At 44.8% G+C, this 21,695-nt stretch overlaps 2 protein-coding genes across 4 annotated transcripts in view; one reads left to right on the forward strand and one right to left on the reverse strand.

Annotated features, from left to right (window-relative positions):
• Positions 1 to 2,601, forward strand: part of SLC6A9 (solute carrier family 6 member 9) — a 74,221-nt gene extending 71,620 nt beyond the window's left edge. For both annotated transcript variants that reach the window (XM_060773355.2, XM_060773354.2), the window contains one exon: positions 34 to 2,601. In XM_060773355.2, the coding sequence (XP_060629338.2) occupies positions 34 to 252 (219 nt within the window). In that variant the 3' untranslated portion in view covers positions 253 to 2,601. The remainder of the gene's footprint in view (positions 1 to 33) is intronic.
• Positions 2,547 to 20,119, reverse strand: CCDC24 (coiled-coil domain containing 24). 2 transcript variants are annotated; one of them, XM_060773357.2, is made up of 9 exons: positions 20,015 to 20,119; positions 18,265 to 18,410; positions 12,985 to 13,169; positions 11,235 to 11,342; positions 7,973 to 8,062; positions 5,320 to 5,374; positions 4,275 to 4,344; positions 3,648 to 3,768; positions 2,547 to 3,260 (listed from the first exon to the last, which is right to left on the reverse strand). In XM_060773357.2, exons 2-9 carry the CDS (start codon positions 18,391 to 18,393, stop codon positions 2,876 to 2,878), a joined length of 1,143 nt encoding a protein of 380 aa, XP_060629340.2. In that variant the 5' UTR covers positions 18,394 to 18,410; positions 20,015 to 20,119; the 3' UTR covers positions 2,547 to 2,875. The 2 variants fall into 2 exon arrangements, with proteins under 2 accessions (XP_060629340.2, XP_067324020.1); XM_067467919.1 differs by lacking the exon at positions 20,015 to 20,119 and having other exon boundaries at positions 18,265 to 18,595.
• Between the last annotated feature and the right edge of the window lie 1,576 nt (positions 20,120 to 21,695).

A 21,695-nucleotide genomic window follows, 5' to 3' on the forward strand; every position in this document is an offset into this window, starting at 1 on the left:
ACCACTGATTTCCTGTGCTTTCTGCTTCTGCAGCGTTTGAAAAACGCAACCCGGCCCAGCCGTGAGTGGGGTCCAGCTCTTCTGGAGCACCGGACAGGCCGCTACGCACCAGTGCTCAGCTCCTCCACGGAGTCCCAGTTGGAAGTGCAGCTGCTAAACCCTGAAAAACCCAAAAGCGATGAGGCTGGCGTGGCTGTTGCCATCACCGTTGGAAGCAATGGCTCAACTCACAGCCAGGACTCCAAGATCTGAACCTTAGCCTGGGAGGCAGGGCAGGGAATTCTCCTTGTACCTCCCCTTTCCCACCTGCTCTGGTCCTCAAAACCCTACTCTGCTCAATATACTACAGTGCCCCCCACTGGGTGGGGGAGCCCTGGCTCCCAGGCTGTGCCGGACTCTGGGGGAGGGGTCTGTGAGTTCCCGCCCACCCACCTCATTAGTGCCCTGTTCGCCCTGTGCCATCTTGTAACCCTCATGTTTACAGTAATGATCAGATGGCCCCTATTCACAGCCAGGACCAGGGTCAGAGATGTGGGGAGGCTGTGCACTGGCTGAAGAGTTGGGGAGGGTGCCTTGAAGGGTACCAGGAGCAGAGACTGTTGAAGCCTCATTGGCTCTGCAGTCCCTCCCAGATAGTTTCTGGCAGCTGCACCTGGGCCCAGAGGGTCTGGAATATATGGGGAATGGTATGCCCCTTACTGCCCTGGATCAGGGCCATAGGGACTGGCCCGACAGAGAAGAAATGACGTTATCAATGGGAGGGGTGAGGGCAGGCGGGTGGTGAGGTGGGAGTAGTAAATCTAATCCAGTCATTCTCGGCAAAAGCTCAGTCATGGACTAGGCGGCCTTTAGCTAGTTGGTGCCCCTGAAAGAGCTCTTCCAGAGAGATGCATTGAAGACTGCACACCGTCCAACCACACAGAGACTTTCCCGGCTTCCTTGCCTTCTCTTTATCTAGGAAAGGTGAGGTAGTAACATCCCATAGGAAATTCCACTTTTGATTCCTATTAGAGGGAACATTCTTGCTAGAAACACTTTAAGAGGATTTGACATACTAGTATTTTCTGTAAGATCTCCTTCTCGGGGGATTACATCCAGAGAAGGGTTGGCTGGAAGCACCATTAGCCCATGAAGACAAAAGCATGCAACATCTTGTATCTGACCTAGTATATCCATCCAGAAGCCACCACTCTTATCCACTTACACATACACACCCAGAGAAACATACATTGGAGCTTTGAGGTTTTTTTGGACTAAAGCCCCCAGAATCTCCTGGCCAGCTTGAGTACTGCCTGTGCTAGATAAGAAATTCAGGGAGGTGTAGTCTAAATCAGTCACACTTCCAAGCTCTGAAATAAACATACAGTATCTCCCCCCACTCACACACAATATGGTTAGCTGAGAGACTGGATGCACTTTGTGACTGCAACTTAGCTCTAGGACAGTCTCACCGTCTATGGGTAGCACTAGGCAAGACACTACATGTGGCTGTGCAATAGGTTTGCAGTCTTGGACTGTGCTGCATCTTCTGGATGCTCAGCCAAGCCCATTGTTCTTGCTATTGATTCTGGCAGAGCTGATGCCGGAGCTAACATTCTGAAGCACTAGTTCTACACTCTTCTCTTGAAGAGTATCATGTGAAAATGAAAGCAGGTCTCTCTACTGACAAGAGACCATTGGGACCTAGCCCTGCCCCATCCCATAGGGAAAGGAGCAGAGCCAACCATGGTGCTAAGGGCAGGTGATGTGCCAAGATCCTTCCCACACCATTTGGGAGAAGCACAAAAGACAAAAAAGCACAACTTTTTCTTACCCTCTGTTCCTAGCCAAGCCTAGGCTCTTTATGGCTCATTTCTCCAGTATTAGTGGGGTGGGTGGAAAACCTACACCCTCCATGCTGCAGGTAAGGAGGGGCTATCCAGAGGCATCTGCACCACATATGGTTGTAAAAATTCCTAACACATAGCCAGGCCACCACTGGCTCAGAAGGGTAGGAGTTACTAATGGTTCTGTCTTCCGGCCTCACCACCCCTTGTTTCCGTTTCAGTGTTGCTGCCTGCACTTTATCCCCTAGAGATGTTTTGGAGGAGGAGGCAGAAGCCACTATCCTACCCTCTGCCCTGTCGCAATTATGCCAAGTCACTTACCAATGCCAAACAGTGCATGTTGGAGGCACCCTCAGCTCCCAATTGTGCACGATTGCTGCAGTTGTAGCTGCGGTGCCAACAGCAAGGGCACGTCTGGTCCCTACCCATGTGGTACCTGCCCCAGCCAGTGACACAGGCATAGTGCCCAGTGTATAAGTGCCAAATGTCTGCATCACAAGCCGACAGAGGGAGAACAGATGGCTCTATGCCATAATGGTACGTTAGCCCTAAGCCTCCAACACCCACTCCCTTCCCTCCTCTGCGCCGAAAATGCACTATTTAATGCATGGTTCCATGTCTGTCCTTCCCTCCTGTGTAGAGTGTGGGAATGACCATTTGCCACCTCTCATTGTTCATAGCAATAATTGTGATGCGTCTCCCATACTGTGACTCTCCCAGTTGTAGATTTTTAAAGTCCAATAGATTTTAATGAAATTTATATTCCTGAATATAAGATGGTATAGTCTTTTTTTGTGGGAACCAGGGGATGTGCAAGGTGATGGTGGTGGAGGAAGAGAATCTCATGGCAAGGTTGCAGTTGTAGGAAAACCAAAGAGACGCATTTCTTCTTTCTGACTTTTCTTGGAACCTGACGCAACACTATATCCAAGGAAGAGCAAAGCCAAGAAATCCAATTCAGGTGCAGAAAGTTCCCCAAAAGCAAAAGGCACAACACCCCAGGGGGAAAGCATGTTGGTTTCCTGGGGATGAGGAAGGTCTCTTTCTTCCTAGCTGGGCCCTTTGCACCTCAGCAGCCTAGTACGAGGGCAAAAGCGAGGCAGCGGACATGGTTCCACAGGAGGCATGGGCTGGAAGACAGAGTCCAGCTCTGATGCTATTGTCCTGTAGGGTGAAGCGATCACGCCTTCCTTGTTGGGGAGTGTTGGAATCACAGTTCTGGGTAGCAGCGACTGATTGTTTTTCTTTGCTTGGTTGGATTCATCACCTTCTTGGTGCATCAAGCCCACCTGGCCTTCTGTGGGAGGGCCCCGCCAGGATGGTGTTCGATGATACAAAGGAAATGTTCGATCTCTGGGATGTGGTGAAGTAGCCACATTCGAAGTAGTACGAGTCTCTCCAAAACCGAATCCTTTGCCTGAGCCTCTTGGGTGGCTACAAAATGAAGAAATGGGTTGTAAGGCAGGAAAAGGCAAGGCCCAAGCATCCTTCTCCCCAAGTATCAAGGTCGTGTCTCCAAGGGTTTCTGCACATAACAAGCTCTCAGAAGTATTATTTAAATTCAACAGTCTAGTCATAAAGTCACCTGCATTTGCCCTCATCTGACTAAAACAGGGGTGTGGGAAGACATAGTCCTCCAGGTGTTCAACTATAACTGTCATCATATCCAATAGTGAGGAATGATGGGGAATCTAATACATCATTATATGACAGCTAAAATTCCTCACTCCTGTATTGCAAGGCTGCAGTTTGTTCTCATTCTACACATGACCTGCACTTCGCAGATTCCTAGTATTCTTGATTAACAGCTTTGCACATTACCTGGATTGGAATGAGCAACCAGTATTCCTGAGCAGCTTTGACATCTGGGGAGAGCTATAGCTTGACTTAGATGGGCTCAGCTGCAAATCCCGTTCCATAGCACGCTTCTCCTCTTGTAGTTCTGTGGAGAGAAAGCAAATAATATCATTTACTGGCAACACTTGCCTTAAGACATGTTTAGCCTGAAGAAGAGAAGGCTGAGAGGAGACATGATAGCCATGTATAAATATGTGAGAGGAAGTCATAGGGAGGAGGGAGCAAGCTTGTTTTCTGCTGCCCTGGAGACTAGGACCCGGAACAATGGCTTCAAACTACAGGAAAGGAGATTCCATCTGAACATTAGGAAGAACTTTCTAACTGTGAGAGCTGTTCAGCAGTGGAACTCTCTGCCTCAGAGAGTGGTGGAGGCTCCTTCTTTGGAGGCTTTTAAACAGAGGTCGAATGGCCATCTGTCGGGGGTGTTTTGAATGCAATTTTTGTGCTTCTTAGTAGGCAGTTGGAGTAGATGGCCCATGAGGTCTCTTCCAACTCTATGATTCTAAGGCTATAACTTCAGGTACCCTGATTCTGAATGCCTTCCCCACATCCCAGCCCTTTGCAATGGCATAAATCCTGAGCTCTACTTACCAGCCATAGTGGGTTCATATGCTACTTGCAGGAACTCTGTGGTGTGTTGATGTGCATCTTCCACCTGGTTCTGTGGAAGAAGGATAATTCTTACAGGAAACTGGGACATTTGTCCTTGAGGCACAATTTATACCAAAATATAGATGGTTCACCTACAAGAACCTAGCACTGAGGACAATAGATCTCAGAGCTATCACAAAACTGGGTTGTTGTAGGGTTTTGTTTTGTTTTTGGCTATATGGCCACGTTCTTCTTTGGAAGCTTTTAAGCAGAGGCTGGATGGCCATCTGTCAGGGGTGATTTGAATGCAATATTCCTGCTTCTTGGCAGGGGGTTGGACTGGATGGCCCATGAGGTCTCTTCCAACTCTTTGATTCTATGATTCTAGAGGCATTCTCTCCTGACGTTTCGCCTGCATCTATGGCAAGCATCCTCAGAGGTAGTGAGGTCTGTTGGAACTAGGAAAGTGGGTTTATATATCTGTGGAATGACCAGGGTGGGACAAAGAACTCTTGTCTGTTGAAGCTAGGTGTGAATGTAGCCCAAAAAAACCTACAACAACCCAGTGATTCTAGCCACGAAAGCCTTCGACAATATATTATCACAAAACCGATTTCAACAAGCATACACTGACAGCAGGAGGCAGTGTTATGTTAGCCTTGCAATCCAATGGTGACTGTTTTCACACACAAAGGAGGTGAACATTCTCCTCCCACAACTATTGTCTCAGGTCTGGAAACAAATGCAAGAAATGGTATTATCTGGACAGCTACAGAACTGGGAACAGAAGTCAAATATATGTAATTTTAGAACCACTCTGTGCTTAATGAATTTAGCTGTTCTGGTTCCAAGACCACATATACTGTCTTCCAACCTGTCAGAGAGTATTGGCCATAGGCCCAGAAGAGTACATTTCATAGGCCACATTCCTCAATATGGATATGGTACTGTAAGGAAGTGTTGCCCTACACTTTTCCTAAGTAACGAACTGGCCAAGACTTGAAGTAGATGTGCTAGAGATTCGTAAGCACAGTTCAATACTTACCCGTAAGTAAGAGATATATCTTTCCAGAGCACAACATTCATTCTCCAGCAGGGTTCTAGGAAAAGTAGGATTGTCAGTGAGATCCATGGAGTATGAGAGATTTTGGAAAGCAAATTACTGTCCAAAAAAGGACTTGCATATAACCCCGAGTTACACAAGTCAGAGAAAACAAAATGTAATGTATTTTGGGGACAGGCACTAATTGCAAGAATTACCTGTTTGTAATTAATTTCATCCACACACTGCAAACATCTGATAGAGTTATTAAACCTCACCCTGTATTTGGCTGACAACATGCTGATTTGAGATTTCCTAGGCTGCTGACTGAACTTCTTGAGTTCCTGGTGCCATGGGGCTTGGGGTTCTGTTTTCTTGCTATACCTGCCAACCAGAAGATGCGGGATGCCCAGTTACATGGCCATGGACAAATTTATCCCAAGTCTTCTGTACATTATCAGTTGAGGATCTGTTGCCAACTTTCGAACTACAAAGTTCCATATTCAGCTCTACCTAAACGGTGATGAATTCAGAAGGCTCCTGCTTCTTGATGTCGTGGGGACATCTTGATGTCATGGGGAGGAACCTCCCTATTCCCCACTGATGTACATAGAAAGGAATGAAAGCTCAAAAGAATAAGCTGGGAGTAGGAGAAGCAAATACATCAGGGTTTGTTTACCGCAATAAGTTCAGAATCTAAAATGACCTAGCTTCAACACTGCTAACAAATCTCAAAATTGCAGGAATTCTGCACACAGCTACAAAACTGTCTGTTCATTTTCCTTTTTAAATACCAAATGAAGATAATGGAGTAGAAGACAAGTTGACTGGATTTAGGTGCACATATCTACATATACTGCCACTAGCAGCCTTCCTCCTATCCTTGCAACAAGTTTCATTAGTCTTCACTTCCAGTTGTATAGATATATTCTTCATTTATTTGCTTACTTACTACATTTGTATACCACCCTTCTCAGAGCGGAGACAAAGGAGACTCAGAGCGGTCTCACAGGTAGGCAACAATTCGATGCCATAAAATATACATACAATAAAATAAACATATACATTAAAACAAGAAATTAAAAATACATAATAACTTTAAAACAGTTATTAAAACCATGCAGCCCAAACTCATAATTCAAGGCTGTCCCATTCATCATTGCACTAATCTGTATTTACTTATTGCTCTAAATAATTATTGTCCAGGCTGTATTAATTTCACTGGGGAGGGAGTTCCATAGCCAGTGGGGGCCCACTGAGAAGGCCCTACCTCTCATCCCCACCAACCACAACTGCAAAGGGGGTGGAACTGAGAGCAGGGCCTCCCCAGATTATCTTAATCTCCAAGGTGGGTCATAGAAGGACATACATTCGGACAGATATCTATCATATGCAGAATATACACTTAATATATATACAAGCAAAGTCCTGGAGACAGGTTTCGTTCACACAACCCCTGGCAATAAAAAATAAATACTTTTAAAGACGTTGTGGAAGCAGATGTTCTTTTAGAGCCGTAGCAAACTAGGATTTTGCGAGAGCAAACTAAGCCAGCACGAGCGATGCTCCGCCTCTCTCTCCGCCTATTTCCCTTTGCTAGGGCAGCGTTGCGAGCATACGCTCGTGACGCAGCAAACTACAGGACGCTTGCGCTCGGGCTTGCTCCGAAGCCCCGCCTTTTTTTCCCCCGAGGCTGCTCTCTCTCTTGCTAGCGTGCCTGTTTTCCATTGCAGAGGGCAGGGATGCGAGCGTACGCTCACAGTTGAATTCTGCCAACTGCGAGAGTACACTCGCATCGCTTCCCTAGCAAGGGAAAACAGGCACACTAGCAAGAGAGAGAGCAGCCTCGGGGGAAAAAAGGCGGGGCTTCGGAGCAAGCTCGAGCACAAGCTCGCTCTCGCTTCCAGTAGTTTGCTACGGCGCTTACAACATCTTAGCAGCTGACTGTAGTTCTATGTGCAGGATTGCAGCTGGCAGCTCCCAGTGCAATTCTTACATCCCACTGCCTGTGTTTGGCCACGGGTGTGTTCAGGAACTACTTGTGGGGCTTGTTTCCAAAAGGTATCAAATCCATCTGAAAAAAAACATGCTGAGGATATGTATAATCTTGCTACAAAATGCAAGTTACCAAGCCCTGTACTGAAGTGATCTGAAACATTTTGATTGTTCTGATCTGTACGCAGTATTCTACTCCTAGTGATCAATGTACTGCCGCCTATAACTCGTTTTTTTTTTTTAATTATTTGATAACTTTTGAAAACAAACTTCATGTTTGGCTCTTCTTATGCACCCAGGACAGAATTAGCTCCCATCTTTGAGTGAAAATGGGTGATAGCTACTGCTTCTCCTTCTCCAGGTACAGAAAGGCAACCGGATAACTCCTTGGCAGATCCCCTAGGTTAATCCATGGAATGAGAGCAGAGCTGTACCTGAATTTCTCTGCCTCTTTTTCTGCACCTAGGGCAGGAGACAAAGCCATCACACCCCAGACCATGAACAGAGCTAGACTTCTGAAGCACTATGCTCTGTGGAAAGTGGCATAAGAGCTATTCCCGGGTTTATGATAGCCACTCTTATATCTCGTTTTTATAAATGCTCTTTAAAGAAAGAAAACTTAGAGCAGAGAGCAAAATATGACAAAGCAAAAATATCTCACCGAAGTTCAGAGGCTATTTCACCAATATGGACAATATTCAGTTTATCACAGAAGGCTCCCAGATCATTCGTGATTCCAAAGGACATTGGCCTGGGGAAACAGAAACAGATGAGATGCAAGCATCAGATAACATGAGAACAATTAGCTGACACCTGCACATTGCCTCCTACCACCTACCACATTGCCTCCTGATACCTACATATTGACTCCTACCACCAATTATCCTAGCATAAGGCAAAGCTTAAAATGATTTGGCTGGAGTAGACCTATAACTTTCTTCTCACACCCCTTGATGCTTTCTTCCATAAACCCCTACAAAAACATCAAAGTGCTGGAGCTAGTCAATGTGTTGTTTCAGGATGCTTGTCAGAACTATGACCCAAATATGGAATTATAAGACAGAAAAGTTGTCGCATAGGGATCACACAAGCTCCATAATTAAGAGTAATTATCTCCATCTTGATACAGATTTGGATTTAGGAAAGGGAGCAGATAGTATGCATAACCATCTGGTGGAAGAGTTGGAATTCTTTGAGATCATCTACCTAATTGCAATAATTAAATAAACATGGATATATTTAATTTGTTTAATAAATATGTATAAGATTAAATAAATCTGAACTTGGAAAAGTTACCTCTTTTGGCCTGCTATTCCCAAATTCCCCCTGCCAGAATGGACAGCAACTATGTACAGGCTGTCTGATACCACTCTCTAACCCTATGACATTTCAAAATTGGATTATGAAGATTTACCCCAAGACTTTCCACAGATGAAGCAATTGCTGATAATTGTTACGGTTTCAAAGCTTGCAACATGTAATAGCACTCTGTAATATTATCCTTTTTGCGAAGAGAATTGCCACATTTACTCAAATGTTGTGCACCATCGTTTGTAATGTGCACCTTAATTTTGAGATGTGCATTACAAAAAAATATATATCTGCAAATATAATACAGAAGTACAAGGGCTTGGCTTCCTCTCGCTTGTCAATCCTTTCTCTGCCTGCCCAATGGAGGCAAGCAGCGGAAGGACAGATAGGCAAGAAAAGCCAAGACCCTTCACCCCTTCCTCAGCCTCATGCCAGTATGAGGCAGGCGAAGGAGCAAAGAGGCTTGCTGTTCCTTTTCTCTCAGCCTTTTCACTGCCTGCCTCAGTCAAGCAGAAAGGGGAAAGGCCAAGCATGAGGGAAAGGGCATGGCTTCCTTTGACTTTTTGGCCCTTCAGCTGCTTGGCTCAGTCAGGCAAGCAGGAAAAGGGCTGACTAGCCAGGGCAAGCAGGGGCTGAGGAAGAGGCCAAGTGGCTCACTGTTCCCTTTCTCTCAGCTTTTTCCCTGCTTACCTCAGTCTGGCAGGCAGAGGAAGGGCTGCCAAGCAATGGAAAACCAAGCTTCTTCACTAGCCTTGCACCCTCCCCAAGTGTTGGGAACAGCAGAGGCTCAGAAGGAGGTTCAGTAAGCTGTTCCACTGCCTGCCTCAGTCAGACAGGGAGCGAAACGCCAAAACATGGACCAAGAAGGGAACGCCAAGCCCCTTAACAAGCTGTTGGGAATCACAATGCCTGTTAAGGGGCTAGCTTTCCCTTCTCAGTTGGTTGTTTGCTCCCTACCTGACTGACACAAGCAGTGGAACAGCTGATTGAAGCCCCTTCCTAGTCTCATCTCCTTCTCAACCTTGAGAAAGGCTGGGGAAGAGGCAAAGGGGCTTGCCTTCTCCTTGTCAGTCTGCCCTTTCTCTGCCTGTCTCAGTCAGGCAGACAGTAAAAGGACTGATCATGAAGGGAAGGAAAGCTTTTCTTTACAAGACCTGTGCCATTCCCAACACTTGGGAAGCGTTCAAGGGGCTTGCCTTTCCCTCATGCTTGGCCCCTCTCCTGCCTGTCAGGCTGAGGCAAATGGGAAAAACTAAGATAAAGGAAAAACCAAGCCTCTTCTACAATTCTCCAGCCGCATGCCAACAAGAGGTTGAGGAAGGGGCAAATGGGACGTGGCTCCCCCTCACTTCTTGGCCCTTCAGCTGCTCACTTTGGTCAGACAGGCAGGCAAAGAGCAGATGAGAGAGGGTTACTTTACTTTCTTACTTAGGCGATCCCTCGCTTTCCGAGGATGATTGTCTTCCAATATTCTTGTGGGTCCGTATGTGGCTGTGGAGCCCTATTCTTGCTCTGCATCTTCTTCCGCAGTGAGGGCATTGGTTTCCGGGTGGAAGGCGGCCTCGGTCAGGATTGGCTTGATGCGCCTTCCTCTTGGCGCGCTTCTCCCTTTCGCCCTCCATTCGTGCCTCATCAAATTCTGCAGCACTGCTGGTCACAGCTGACCTCCAGCTGGAGCAGTCAAGGGCCAGGGCTTCCCAGTTCTCAGTGTCTATGCCAGAGTTTTTAAGGCTGGCTTTGAGTCCATCTTTAAATTTCTTTTCCTGTCCTCCAACATTCCGTTTTCCGTTCTTGAGTTCGGAGTAGAGCAACTGCTTTGGGAGATGGTGGTCGGGCATCGGGACAATGTGGCCGGTCCAGCGGAGTTGGTGGCGGAGGACCATCGCTTCAATGCTGGTGGTCTTTGCTTCTTTCAGCATGTTGACGTTTGTCCGCTTGTCTTCCCAAGAGCTTTGCAGGATTTTCCGGAAGCATCGCTGATGGAATCGTTCCAGGAATTGCATGTGACATCTGTAGACAGTCCACGTCTCACAGGCATATAGCAGACTTGGGAGGACAATAGCTCTATAAACAAGCACCTTGGTATCCCTACGGATGTCCCGGTCCTCAAACACCCTCTGCTTCATTCGGAAAAATGAGAGAGGGTAAGTCCCTTTCGACCCTTCCGCAGCCTATTGTTGGGAACAAGGCAAGGCTAGTGAAAAGGCTTGGATTGCCCTCGCTGGTCAGCCCTTTCCCTGCTTGCCTGACTGAGGCAAGCAGCTGAAGGGCCAAAAACTGAAGGGAAGCTACACACCTTCACCGGCCTTACTCAGTTCCCCCAACTGGCCTCATTCAGGAGACATTCCAAACCTCCCCCTTGGTTTTGAAGGCCTCCTGAATGAGGCCATCGAATGACATGTGCAGCTAATTTTTGGCTACGCAATTTAGTCAAAAAAAGATGTACATTATATTCAAGTAAATATGGCAGTACTGATGTTGGGGTCTATCTGTGGTGCCACAAATGGCAGCCATAAGTGTGTAAGTGTGCAGATAGGAATGGGGCAGAGGTCAGTAGCTCATTGTCTAGAAGTCTTTATTTTCTCCTAGGCACCGGTATTCTTGGGTCTTACCTGATGAGAGTGCTATTTCCAGATGAAGGACAACTGCTGCCAGCATTCATCCTCAAAGCAAAGGTGACTACACGTTGACTATACTTAGCAATGGCACAATCTTGGTCTCTGTAGTAAGGCATAAGAAAGAAAGATGGTCTGCAATTATTTACTTCTTGGCATGGATACATGCCAGACAAATCTCTCCAATTAAAACAGGAAAGAAGACAAGACAACTCTTCTCACTTCTAAACAGTCCAAAGGGAATCATAGCCTGAGGCTACACCAAAGTGGGGAAAGACAGAAAGTAACTCTTCTAAAAGTGTATATTCCTGTGACTGAGGATTGTGACAATATATAAAGGGTAGATATATGCTACAAATAACTTCAATGTGTGAGTGAAAAATTGAGAAAGAAAGTTCGTCCATTTTGAATCAGTCTGTCCTGACTGCACCCTCCACTGAGCTTTCAGTTGTTTACACAGGGGCAAGGCAGGGAGTTAATCCCCTGCCAAGGGTTCCTGCAGGTGCTGTTGATCTGGGCTCTTACCCGGATGAATGCCCCTTTTGAAACTGGAAGTATGAGGATGTAACTCTAGCCTCAGGCTGCATACAGAGCATACTAGAGAAACAAAAGGACAAATCCATTTGGTTCCAAGAGCTGCTAGAAAAACAAAAATTATGGAAATATTGTTTATAAAAGGATATCATGTGAGTCTCATCATCCTACATATGAGGAAATTCACAGCCCTGGATTTTGAGCGGGGGTGGGGTGGGGGGGCTGAAAGTCAGGTGGCACAACTATAACATAGATGGAAAATCCGTTTATGCATACAAATATCCTCCTAATGCAAGTCCTATTGGGTAGACATAGCCATCTGAGAAACAATGTTGCCTATCCAATGGAACACTACTATCGGTAGGTAAGACAGCATTGGAACTGGACTTTCTTGGGAAGTACACTGAGAAGGATGAAGGAGAAACTACCTTCAGCTCCTTCTACTTCAGTGGTTCTCAACCTGTGGGTCCTCAGATGTTTTGGCCTTCAACTCTCAAAAATTCTAACAGCTGGTAAACTGGCTGGGATTTCTGGGAGTTGTAAGCCAAAACCCCTGGGGACCCACAGGTTGAGAACCACTGTTCTACTTGGTTGTCTTGGACAAAAGATGCCTTGGACACAGATCAATTGCCAGCTACCTCAGTTGGAGACAGGTTGTGTTTGTTCCATGCCCAATATCTAAAACAGGCATCCTTAAACTGTGGCCCTCCAGCTGTTTGGGCCTCCAACTTATAGAAACCCTAATGGGCTTGTGTCAGGAATTCTGGGAGCTGAAGGGCCAAACAGCTGGAGGGCCACAGTTTGAGGGTGCCTGATCTAGAAGGACCTAGTGGCTTCTATGTCAGTGAGGTAGCAAATCCGCTTTAGTCCAAACTGCCAAGGAGCTATCATAGAATCATAGAGTTGGAAAAGACCTCATGAGCCATCCATCCAACCCCCTGCCAAGAAGCAGGAAATTTGCTGGCTTTGTTTGGATACCTTATGTAGTTCTTTTGAAGCAACCTGAAGTACCCTGTAACTGTAACCTGCCAGGTGTGTTAGCTATAACTCCCCAAATATCTTGTCTCTTCCAAACTGATGCTAAATTTTTGAGGCAGTTTTGAGTCACACCTCATAAAATGTGAGTTTGCAATTGACAAAGGAATCTCCTTACTACTGTCACACTCCAGGCACCCAGTCAGATTTTAAGCATCTGATTCCTTTCTAAAAGTACCTGCCCTCCTGTAAAGCCTTTTGCTGCAGTCTGGTCAGAAGAAGGCGGATCTCTTCCCTCACCAGCTCCTTGAGATTAGGAGGAGCAGCCAGCAAGGCCCAGCTGTTGCTTGCTGGTACAGAGCTCGGTTCCAGACTTCGGTGACCCAACTGCAGGTCCTGGTAGAATTCCAGCAAAGTTTGTACCTGTAAATAGGAAAGACAATAGATTGGATCGGGGACTGTGCAGACAAAACTTCAAACAACCTTACACTGACATAGAAACTGGTAATACTGCCCTGCAACCCCTCCACCTCAGCCTCATTTCCAACATAGTCTTGTATATCTCCTCCTCACCAGTCCACAGAGATGTGGTTTCAAGACATGCCGACAAATGAATCCACAAGTCCCATTTCAACAAGGTAATAACACCAAGCAAGTTGACACAGTCTTTCAGTAACTCACTCTCAGATTAACAAAGAACAAAAACAGATTTGGGATAATCTTTAAGATTATAGTAGGAAACTGTCATGTTGGGGTTCAGGAGACTTAAACGTTCCAAAGTATGTAATGTTTTAAGAAAAGAAAGAAAAAACACCAAGTATCAACACTGTAATTTGTGAGAAAGAGGGGGAAGATGTCTAGTGAATGGTAAGCCGCGTATTTGCTTCTCTACTATTTCAACTCATGATTATTTTTTCATAATAAATGTTTTTTGCCTGACTTCAGGTTTCTCTCTTTTTGAAATAATCTGTGCTTTGACAATCTTTGCCTGTTCTACTATACCTCATTTCCCTGTTGGCAACTCCTCTCACTATTGCTCCCCTCCTCCCCCAGACCTTTCTCACAAAGTTTACATACACTATTCCCTTTGCATGGTACATGAATTTTGAAACTCAAACGCTGGAAGGTCTCATTTATTTTTAACAAACCTCTTGTGTTTCATAATAAAACACTGCTCATACAATTATCAAAACATGTGCTAGGGGGGAAAGTGAGTTATCTTTTAAAGTGTGCCTTCTGTTGGGGAATCTGAGCTGTTAGACTCAAAAAATAACCTTCAGTTGGGGTGATTCCACCATAAATATAGCAGAGCACTAGAAGTAAACTTTATAACCAGCAGAAATTTACATGTGGTGAGCTGGGATAAGTTTTTACTCCATAGGATAGCACAGGATTGCAGAGTCAGAACTTTAGGTTAAGAAATATTTATTGAAGTAAAATAAATACATTCTAGATCGAAAAGGCCTTGGAGCTAACTGGCTTACTAAATCTCATCTTCTAAGGGAGGTAAAAAGTAAAAAAAAGGTTTTTAAAAAGTCTATGCAGCTACATTTTGCCTAGAGAGGCAAAATGCATCCTTACTGGAAGAATGGAAAAAGTAGAAGAGACAATGGAGGAAACCACGTGGTCAACCCAAGGGCAATAAAAAATACCTCTTAAAAGGAAGTTACCTCACAGAATTACATTGCTACATCATCAAAGAGGAGGAGACAGTGGCAAGAAGGAAAAGTAAACACAAAGCCCTTTTGAGAAACATGCATAGGAATGTGAGGGGAGGAATCCCTCAGCCCAATCCTATCTATAGTCTAGCTACTCACTGACATCTGGAAACTTGATGACACAAGATACTTGTGCGATCCAGGGATGAAACCCAACACCTCCAAGTCATTTCCAACTTATGGCCACCCTAAGGCGAATATATCACAGCATTTTCTGGGGCTGAGAGTGATTTGCCCAGGGTCACCCAGTGGGTTTTTGTGGCCAACTGGGATTTCAAGTCCTGGTCTCCAGAACCATAATCCAATACTCAAAGAACCATACTCGTACTACAGTAAGAGTATGCCAAGGGGATACTGGTTCTCAAAATGCTATTTTTTTAAATATGTAGTATAATTTTATCTGATTTGATGTAAACCAGCATGAGGCTGCTGTAACATGTTGCTGTTTTTGTTCTTTTGTTCTTTTTTTAATTTAAATTTTGATTGCTTTCAATACAATAAAGATAGCTTGATTGTTGGCACTAGCTTGCCCTTACCTCCCCACAATTGCTTACTCCACTCTCTTCTCATAACCTCGCATAGGTATTTCTGACTACAATTAACTCTATAATATAGAATTCCCTACTGGGCATATTCTTCAATAACAGGATAAGGAATATGTGGCCTTACAGATGTTGGTCCCAGCATCCCTCATTAGTCCCAGCATCCTTCATTAGTGGCACCCCCACCCCCACCCCACCCCCACCTCCACAAGTCCCAGCATCCCTCACTAGTGGCAATATGAGGTAAACCTAGTGGGAACTGTAATCCACCAAATTAGGGAGGGAGTCACACATGTTTCACTCCTTTTCTATGATGTACTCTGAGCAAGTTCCCATTTCCTCCCATATAGTTTAACATGAATGGGAATGAGATATAAGCCTAAAATTAGTTAATGGGTTGTTATGTGTAGACCTTTTAGGCTTTTAATCTTGAGCAGAAAATGCACAAGCTTCCCATGCAGACAGGGTTCAATATGCGACCCAAAGCTATTCACACTCCCTTCTCTCCAGGCTGGACAAGGAAGCTGTCATTCCACCATAGTTGGCACAAGGGCACTGAATTGTCATCTCCTCTGTCACTGACGCTCCATAAAAGGTGGTAAGATGAGGGCATCCCCTTCGCACAACCATCCTCTCCTGGTGGGAGGAAAGTCAAGGTCATGAAGCAAAAATATCCTCAGCTGCAATAAACACAATGTAGGACGTCTGGAGGGTATGTCCCTTTTTGGCCTCGCACATCACATCCACGGCAAACAGCTAGGGTACAACTGATTCCTTAGATATCAGAACTGGGGAAGGTAAAAGGCACATGGGGGGGGCACAGAATTTGAGGCAACTTTGTCATCAGGTAAAAAAAATAAAAGAAAGCCAGGTGAGAAGTCTAAACAGGGTAGTGCAATACTATCTACAAAAGAGGATAAGGTAAAGCTGACTACTGAACTCAGGGAACAAGCAAGTGAACATGTGAATGGAAAAGGTATCCATTTTTCAACATGATTTGCTGTTCTGCTTTTAGGGAGATATAATGTCTCTGGGACATTTTATCATGTGAAAGTCTCTGGGATGTTTACTGTTTTTCTTGGCCATCGTTAGGACTGGGTCCAATGCAGAAAGGGCCTGGATGGCTGGAGGAGAACAAAAGGCCTGGAATAGCAAGGATTAGGGACTCTGGCCAAGCGTTAGGAACCAGCTGAGCTGCGAGCTAGGAAAAGGGGACTTTGCAGAGAAGGGAAGAGCTGACAGCATCATTGACTCCCCACAGTTTTGCCTCTACAATAGCAGAGATGCTAGCTTTCAACAAAGGATCCAAAGCAGAGTCAGAAAGTCAATGAGGGAAGGGGAGCCCTAAAGTGGCTAACGCCTTCTGAATACATTTTTCTTCTCAGTAAATATCTCCTGCTGTAAAAAAAAATCATGTGCATTGTTGCTTATGACCAGTATTTGAATGACAAAATGATGTGGGATGGGGGAGAAAGAGCCTTATGAAATTCACAAGCCCCTAAGTTTTAGCTCTGGCCAGTTTCTGCCAAATCACAAACTGGATTTAGCTCTAGGACCCCATGGAAACCAAAACTTGTGGATGCTCAAGCCCCATTGCATACAATGGTGTAGTAAAATGTGCCCCTAATATAAAATGGCAAAATCAAGATTTACATTTGGAACTTTTTTATTTGAAAAATATTTTCAATTGTGGATGGTTGAAACCCTGAATACAGAATCCATGGATTTAGCGGGCTGGCTATACATGCAAAGAGCTGTTGCAAAACAACCAAGTTGCCTCCACTAAACTTCATCACAGTAGAGAATGAATCCACTTTAAATCCGGTTGCTGCCTCCTGCAGTATTCTGGGGTTTGTAGTTTAGGGAGGAGCCTTTAACAGCCTCACTGGACTACAAACCCCAGAATTCTACAGGAGGCATAAACCAGATTTAAAGTGGATTCATTCTCTAGTGTGATGATCTTGGGAATTGTAGTTTGATGAGGCACTCTTGGAGATAGAAACCTTCTCAAACCGCCTCTATTTAATGTTATGTCTGTTTATAATGTGTTGTTTTATTTCCTGAAGTGTATATCTTCTTTGGCTTGCAATTTCCTTAGTTCTATGTACTTGAGACAGTGGGAGGGACTGCAGGTCATGTGACTGCTTAGAACATAATGACAGTTGAGAAATAACTTTTAAGCCTTGAGTCAGCTTGAGTACAGAAGTCTGTTTTTCAGTCAGATGTCATTGTAGAAAGTTAGAAAACTGTTGAGGCTTGAGTCTCTTGGAAGTAGACTGTTATGAAAGAGAGCAATGTAGTTTTGATGAGACTGATAAAGACAATAAGTTAAAGACACAAACTGAAACATTTTGAAGTTTAACCTGACAAGAAATGTCCCTGTATAATTTTAAATACATGAAGTTGCGAGTAAAACAAACTTGTTATATTAAAAGAAGTCTACTTGAATCTTTGTCTGCTGAGAGCATTGAATAGAAACAAGATATTTGCGAGTCCAACAACAACAACAAAACTTTATTTATATACAGCTCTCTATCTCCCCGAGGGGACTCAGAGCGGTTTCCAAGTAACATCATCAATACATACAAAGTAAACAACATAAACATAAAATTAACAAGACAATATAAGCATAAAAAATCACAATAGCACATATATATTTAAAATAATCCTGTCTGTTCAAGGCAATTTAAAAGGTCGGGCCGAAGCTAGTGTAATTTGTAGAGGGCCCGAGAAATTAGGTAGTCTATGGCTGTTCATTTCCAGAGCCTAATAGGAGGAAGTAACCTGAATAATTGGTAGAAAAAGATATGGTCATATTCATCAGTATCTGGGGCTGGGCTAGAACTAGTCGCTCTCGTTTGTTTATCCATTACTCAATAAACTAAAGGAACACCTCCATAACTCTGCTACCCAATAGGTTATGAACCTAAAAGATCATAAACCATAATCCCCAATAGGTTGTATCCTTAACAGGTCATAATCCATAATCTCCAATAGGTTGTGATCCTAGCAGGAAATAAAATAATCCATTATCCCCAATAGGTTGTGATCCTAGCAGGTCATAATCCATTATCCCAATAGGCACCAGTTCTGTCTGGCAGAGAAGGCTAAACCTGTTGTAAAATTATAATTCCCACGATTCCATAGCATTGAGCCATGGCAGTTAAAGTGGTGTCAAACTGCATGAGTTCTACAATGTAGATGCACCTCTGGCCTAAAGCTCTCATTCAGAGAAAACGATTCGTCCCTGTACTTAACCTCAGCATGAAGTTCCAGGCTTTGTTCCACAACATTGTCACCCAAGACAGCCTTCACCTCAAGCCTCTCACTGGGTGGGAATTGTGCCTCGATCATCCTCCACAGCGATGGAACACGCTGCAAGGACATGGGAGCAGTCCCTGATGCTGTAAAAGAAAATAAACAGGTGAGGCAGCAAATGGAAGGCCCATTCCCGCAAGACATGTTAACCTATGAGCCAGATCAATGCTTGCAATGCACTCCAGGGGTGCATCTACACTGTTGGATTGATGTGGTTTGTCACCACTTGAACTGCCAATGGCTCAATGCTATGGAATTCTGAGACTTGTAGCTTGGTGTGGCTCCAGCACTCTTGGACAGAGAAGGCTAAAGACCTTGTAAAATGACACTTCCTGTGATTCAATTGCATTAAGCCTTGGCAGTTAAAGAGGTCAAACTGCATTCATTCTAGAGCAGGCATGGCCAAACTTGGGCCCTCCAATAGTTTTGGAATACAACTCCCACAATTCCTAACAGCCTCGGGCTCTTTCCTTTTCCCCCTCAGCCACTTTAGTGGCTGAGGGGGAAAAGGAAGGGGCCTGAGGCTGTTAGGAATTGTGGGAGTTGTATTCCAAAACTATTGGAGGGCCCAAGTTTGCCCATTTATTTATTTATTTACCATATTTATATTCCGTCCTTCTCACCCCGCAGGGGACTCAGGGTGGATCACAATGCACATATACATTGCAAACATTCAATGCTATAGAAACACAACATATATAGACAGACACACAGAGGCTATTTAACTTTCCAGCTTCATGAGGGTATGCTTCAAATTCCGGCCACCGGGGGAGCTGTTGTTTCACTATCCACTTGTGACACCGATGGAGTGCTTCCTTGTTCTTTTGCATGCTGCTGGAACATTTTATGGCATTGTAACGTTAGTTAAATTCGCCTCCCTGCATAAGCGGTCCCTAAATTTCCTACTTAACAGATTCAACTGTATTGTCGAAGGCTTTCATGGCCGGAATCACTGGGTTGTTGTAGGTTTTTTCGGGCTGTATGGCCATGGTCTAGAGGCATTCTCTCCTGACATTTCGTCTGCATCTATGGCAAGCATCCTCAGAGGATGGTGAGGTGGTCAGACCTCACCACCTCTGAGGATGCTTGCCATAGATGCAGTCAAAATGTCAGGAGAGAATGCCTCTAGACCATGGCCATAAAGCCTGAAAAAACCTACAACAACCCAGATTCAACTGTCTTTCGGGCTGCAAAGGTCAACAGCAAGCTAGACAAATGGTCAGGAGCTTACTCCGACCCAGGCTGGCTTCGAACCCATGACCTTTCGGTCAGTAGTGATTTTAATGCAGCTGACTCCCAACCCGCTGCACCACAACCCGATCTAGAGTGTAGAAACAGCCTGGGATCTCTAGTTTGGTCTGGTATCTGTGTGCTTTGTCACAGAAGACTTTGTAAAACTACAACTCCCATGATTCCACAGCATTGACCCACAGCCATTCAAGTGGTGTCAAACTACATTAATTTCACAGTGCAGATGCACCCCACATTCATTCCCAGGCATGACCACCCAGTATACACTACCCATTTCCAGATTAAAACCACCTTTGGGGGGGTGGGGGGCTTGAAAGGCCTTTGCTGGCTGGGGATTATAGAAGTTGTAGTCCAAAAGTAACCCAACCTCTGCTCCTTTCCCCTTGCCCTAGGTTAGTCTGTAATTTGTCCCAGTCGCCCCAAAATCAAAGGTCCTTACCCAGAAAAGGCGGAGAGGAAAACTGGGTGGGCTAAACCGGGTCTCTCCTTGCCCTTCTCCCTGTTCTCAGGGCCTCCCCATTGACCCTCCCCGCCGGTCCCCAGCTCAGAGGTAAATACACTGGTCGTCTCCATAGCAACGCCCCGCCCCGTTTCTCGGATATCCTCCCTCTTAAAGGAGCCGCGCCCTTGCAGTTGAAAGGACCGCCAGTCTAGTGTGGGATCAAGCTTCCATGCTATAGTTACACTTAAAATACATGCAGATACATTCACACATACAGACGGGCCGGAACTATGTCCTTGACAAACCTATTTGCCCTTGACAAACTTCTTTCTCTGCCAATATACATTCACATACATAAACATAGAATATGCATTTAGTTGTCCCCTGCCACGCGTTGCTGTGGCCCAGTCCGGTGAACTGGAAAATAAACTACCTCTGAGGATGCTTGCCATAGATGCAGGCGAAACGTCAGGAGAGAATGCCTCTAGACCATGGCCATATAGCCCGAAAAAACCTACAACAACCCAGTGATTCCGGCCATGAAAGCCTTTGACAATACATTAATTAGGAAGTGTTGGTTTCCAATATATATAATGTCTTTCTGCTTGTGGGTAAACAGTATTTCTTGCTGTGTCTTTGTCAGTGTTGATGTGGAGATTGTCTGGTTTTCCTACTCTGAAACATGCAACATATATTGTCCTTTTTTAGGGGTCCCTTTCAAATCTATGATACTATATCGTTGTATGTGTGATTCATATATATCTATATCTATGGCTGGATGGCTCTTTGTCGGGAGAGCTTTGATTACGTTTTCTTGCCCTGGTGAAGAGAGTTGGAGTGGATGGCCTTAAGTATTTTCTGTTGGTCATGGGGTTCTGCGTGGGAAGTTCTCTCAATTCTGTTGTTGGTGGGGTTCAGAATGCTCTTTGATTATAGGTAAGTACAACTCCCAATTTTCAAGGTCCACCCCCCCCCCCCAACTCCATCTGTGTTCATATTTGGACATATGGAATATTCGTGCCCAGTTTGGTCCAGATCCATCATTGTTAGAGTCCAAAGTGCTCTCTGGATGTAGGTGAACTACAACTCCCAAACTCAAGGTCAATGCCCACCAAACCCTTCTAGTGTTTTCTGTTCGTCATGGGAGTCCTGTGTGCCACGTTTGGTTCAATTCCATCATTAGTGGAGTTCAGAATGCTCTTTGATTGTAGGTTAACTCCCAAATGACAAAATCAATTTTTTAGTGATGGTCACTCCTGGGGTTAGTAGGTGTCTTGTGTCCAAATTTGGTGTCAATTCATCTAGTGGTTTTTGAGTTATATTAATCCCACAAACGAACATTACATTTTTATTTATAGAAGAAGAAGAAGAAGAAGATACACACAACACACATACACCCTCACAGGATGTCCCAAAAGTTACCACATATGGAGGAAATTGGAAATTGTAACTAAGTTATATGTTATTCACAACTGCCCTGAGTTGTGAGTTTTTCAGACTGTGTGGTCATGTTCCAGAAGCATTCTCTCCTGACATTTCGCCCACATCTATGGCAGGCATCCTCAGAGGTTGTGAGGTCTGTTGGAAACTAAGCAAGTGGGGTTTATATATCTGTGGAAGGTTCAGGGCGAGAGAAAGAACTCTTGTCTGTTTGAGGCAAGTGTGAATGTTGCAATTG

Source organism: Anolis sagrei, chromosome 4, assembly GCF_037176765.1.
Source record: "Anolis sagrei isolate rAnoSag1 chromosome 4, rAnoSag1.mat, whole genome shotgun sequence".
Taxonomy (NCBI): Eukaryota; Metazoa; Chordata; class Lepidosauria; order Squamata; family Dactyloidae; genus Anolis; species Anolis sagrei.

Excerpts from the sequence above, each read along its gene's own strand:
- CCDC24 (XM_067467919.1), bottom strand. The coding sequence starts at position 18,468 with ATGTCTTGCGGGAATGGGCCTTCCATTTGCTGCCTCACCTGTTTATTT. Across the intron at positions 13,170-18,264 it reads GCCTGGAACTTCATGCTGAG|GTACAAACTTTGCTGGAATT; the intron begins GTTAAGTACAGG and ends TCCTATTTACAG. Across the intron at positions 8,063-11,234 it reads GGAAATAGCACTCTCATCAG|GCCAATGTCCTTTGGAATCA; the intron begins GTAAGACCCAAG and ends CTGTTTCCCCAG.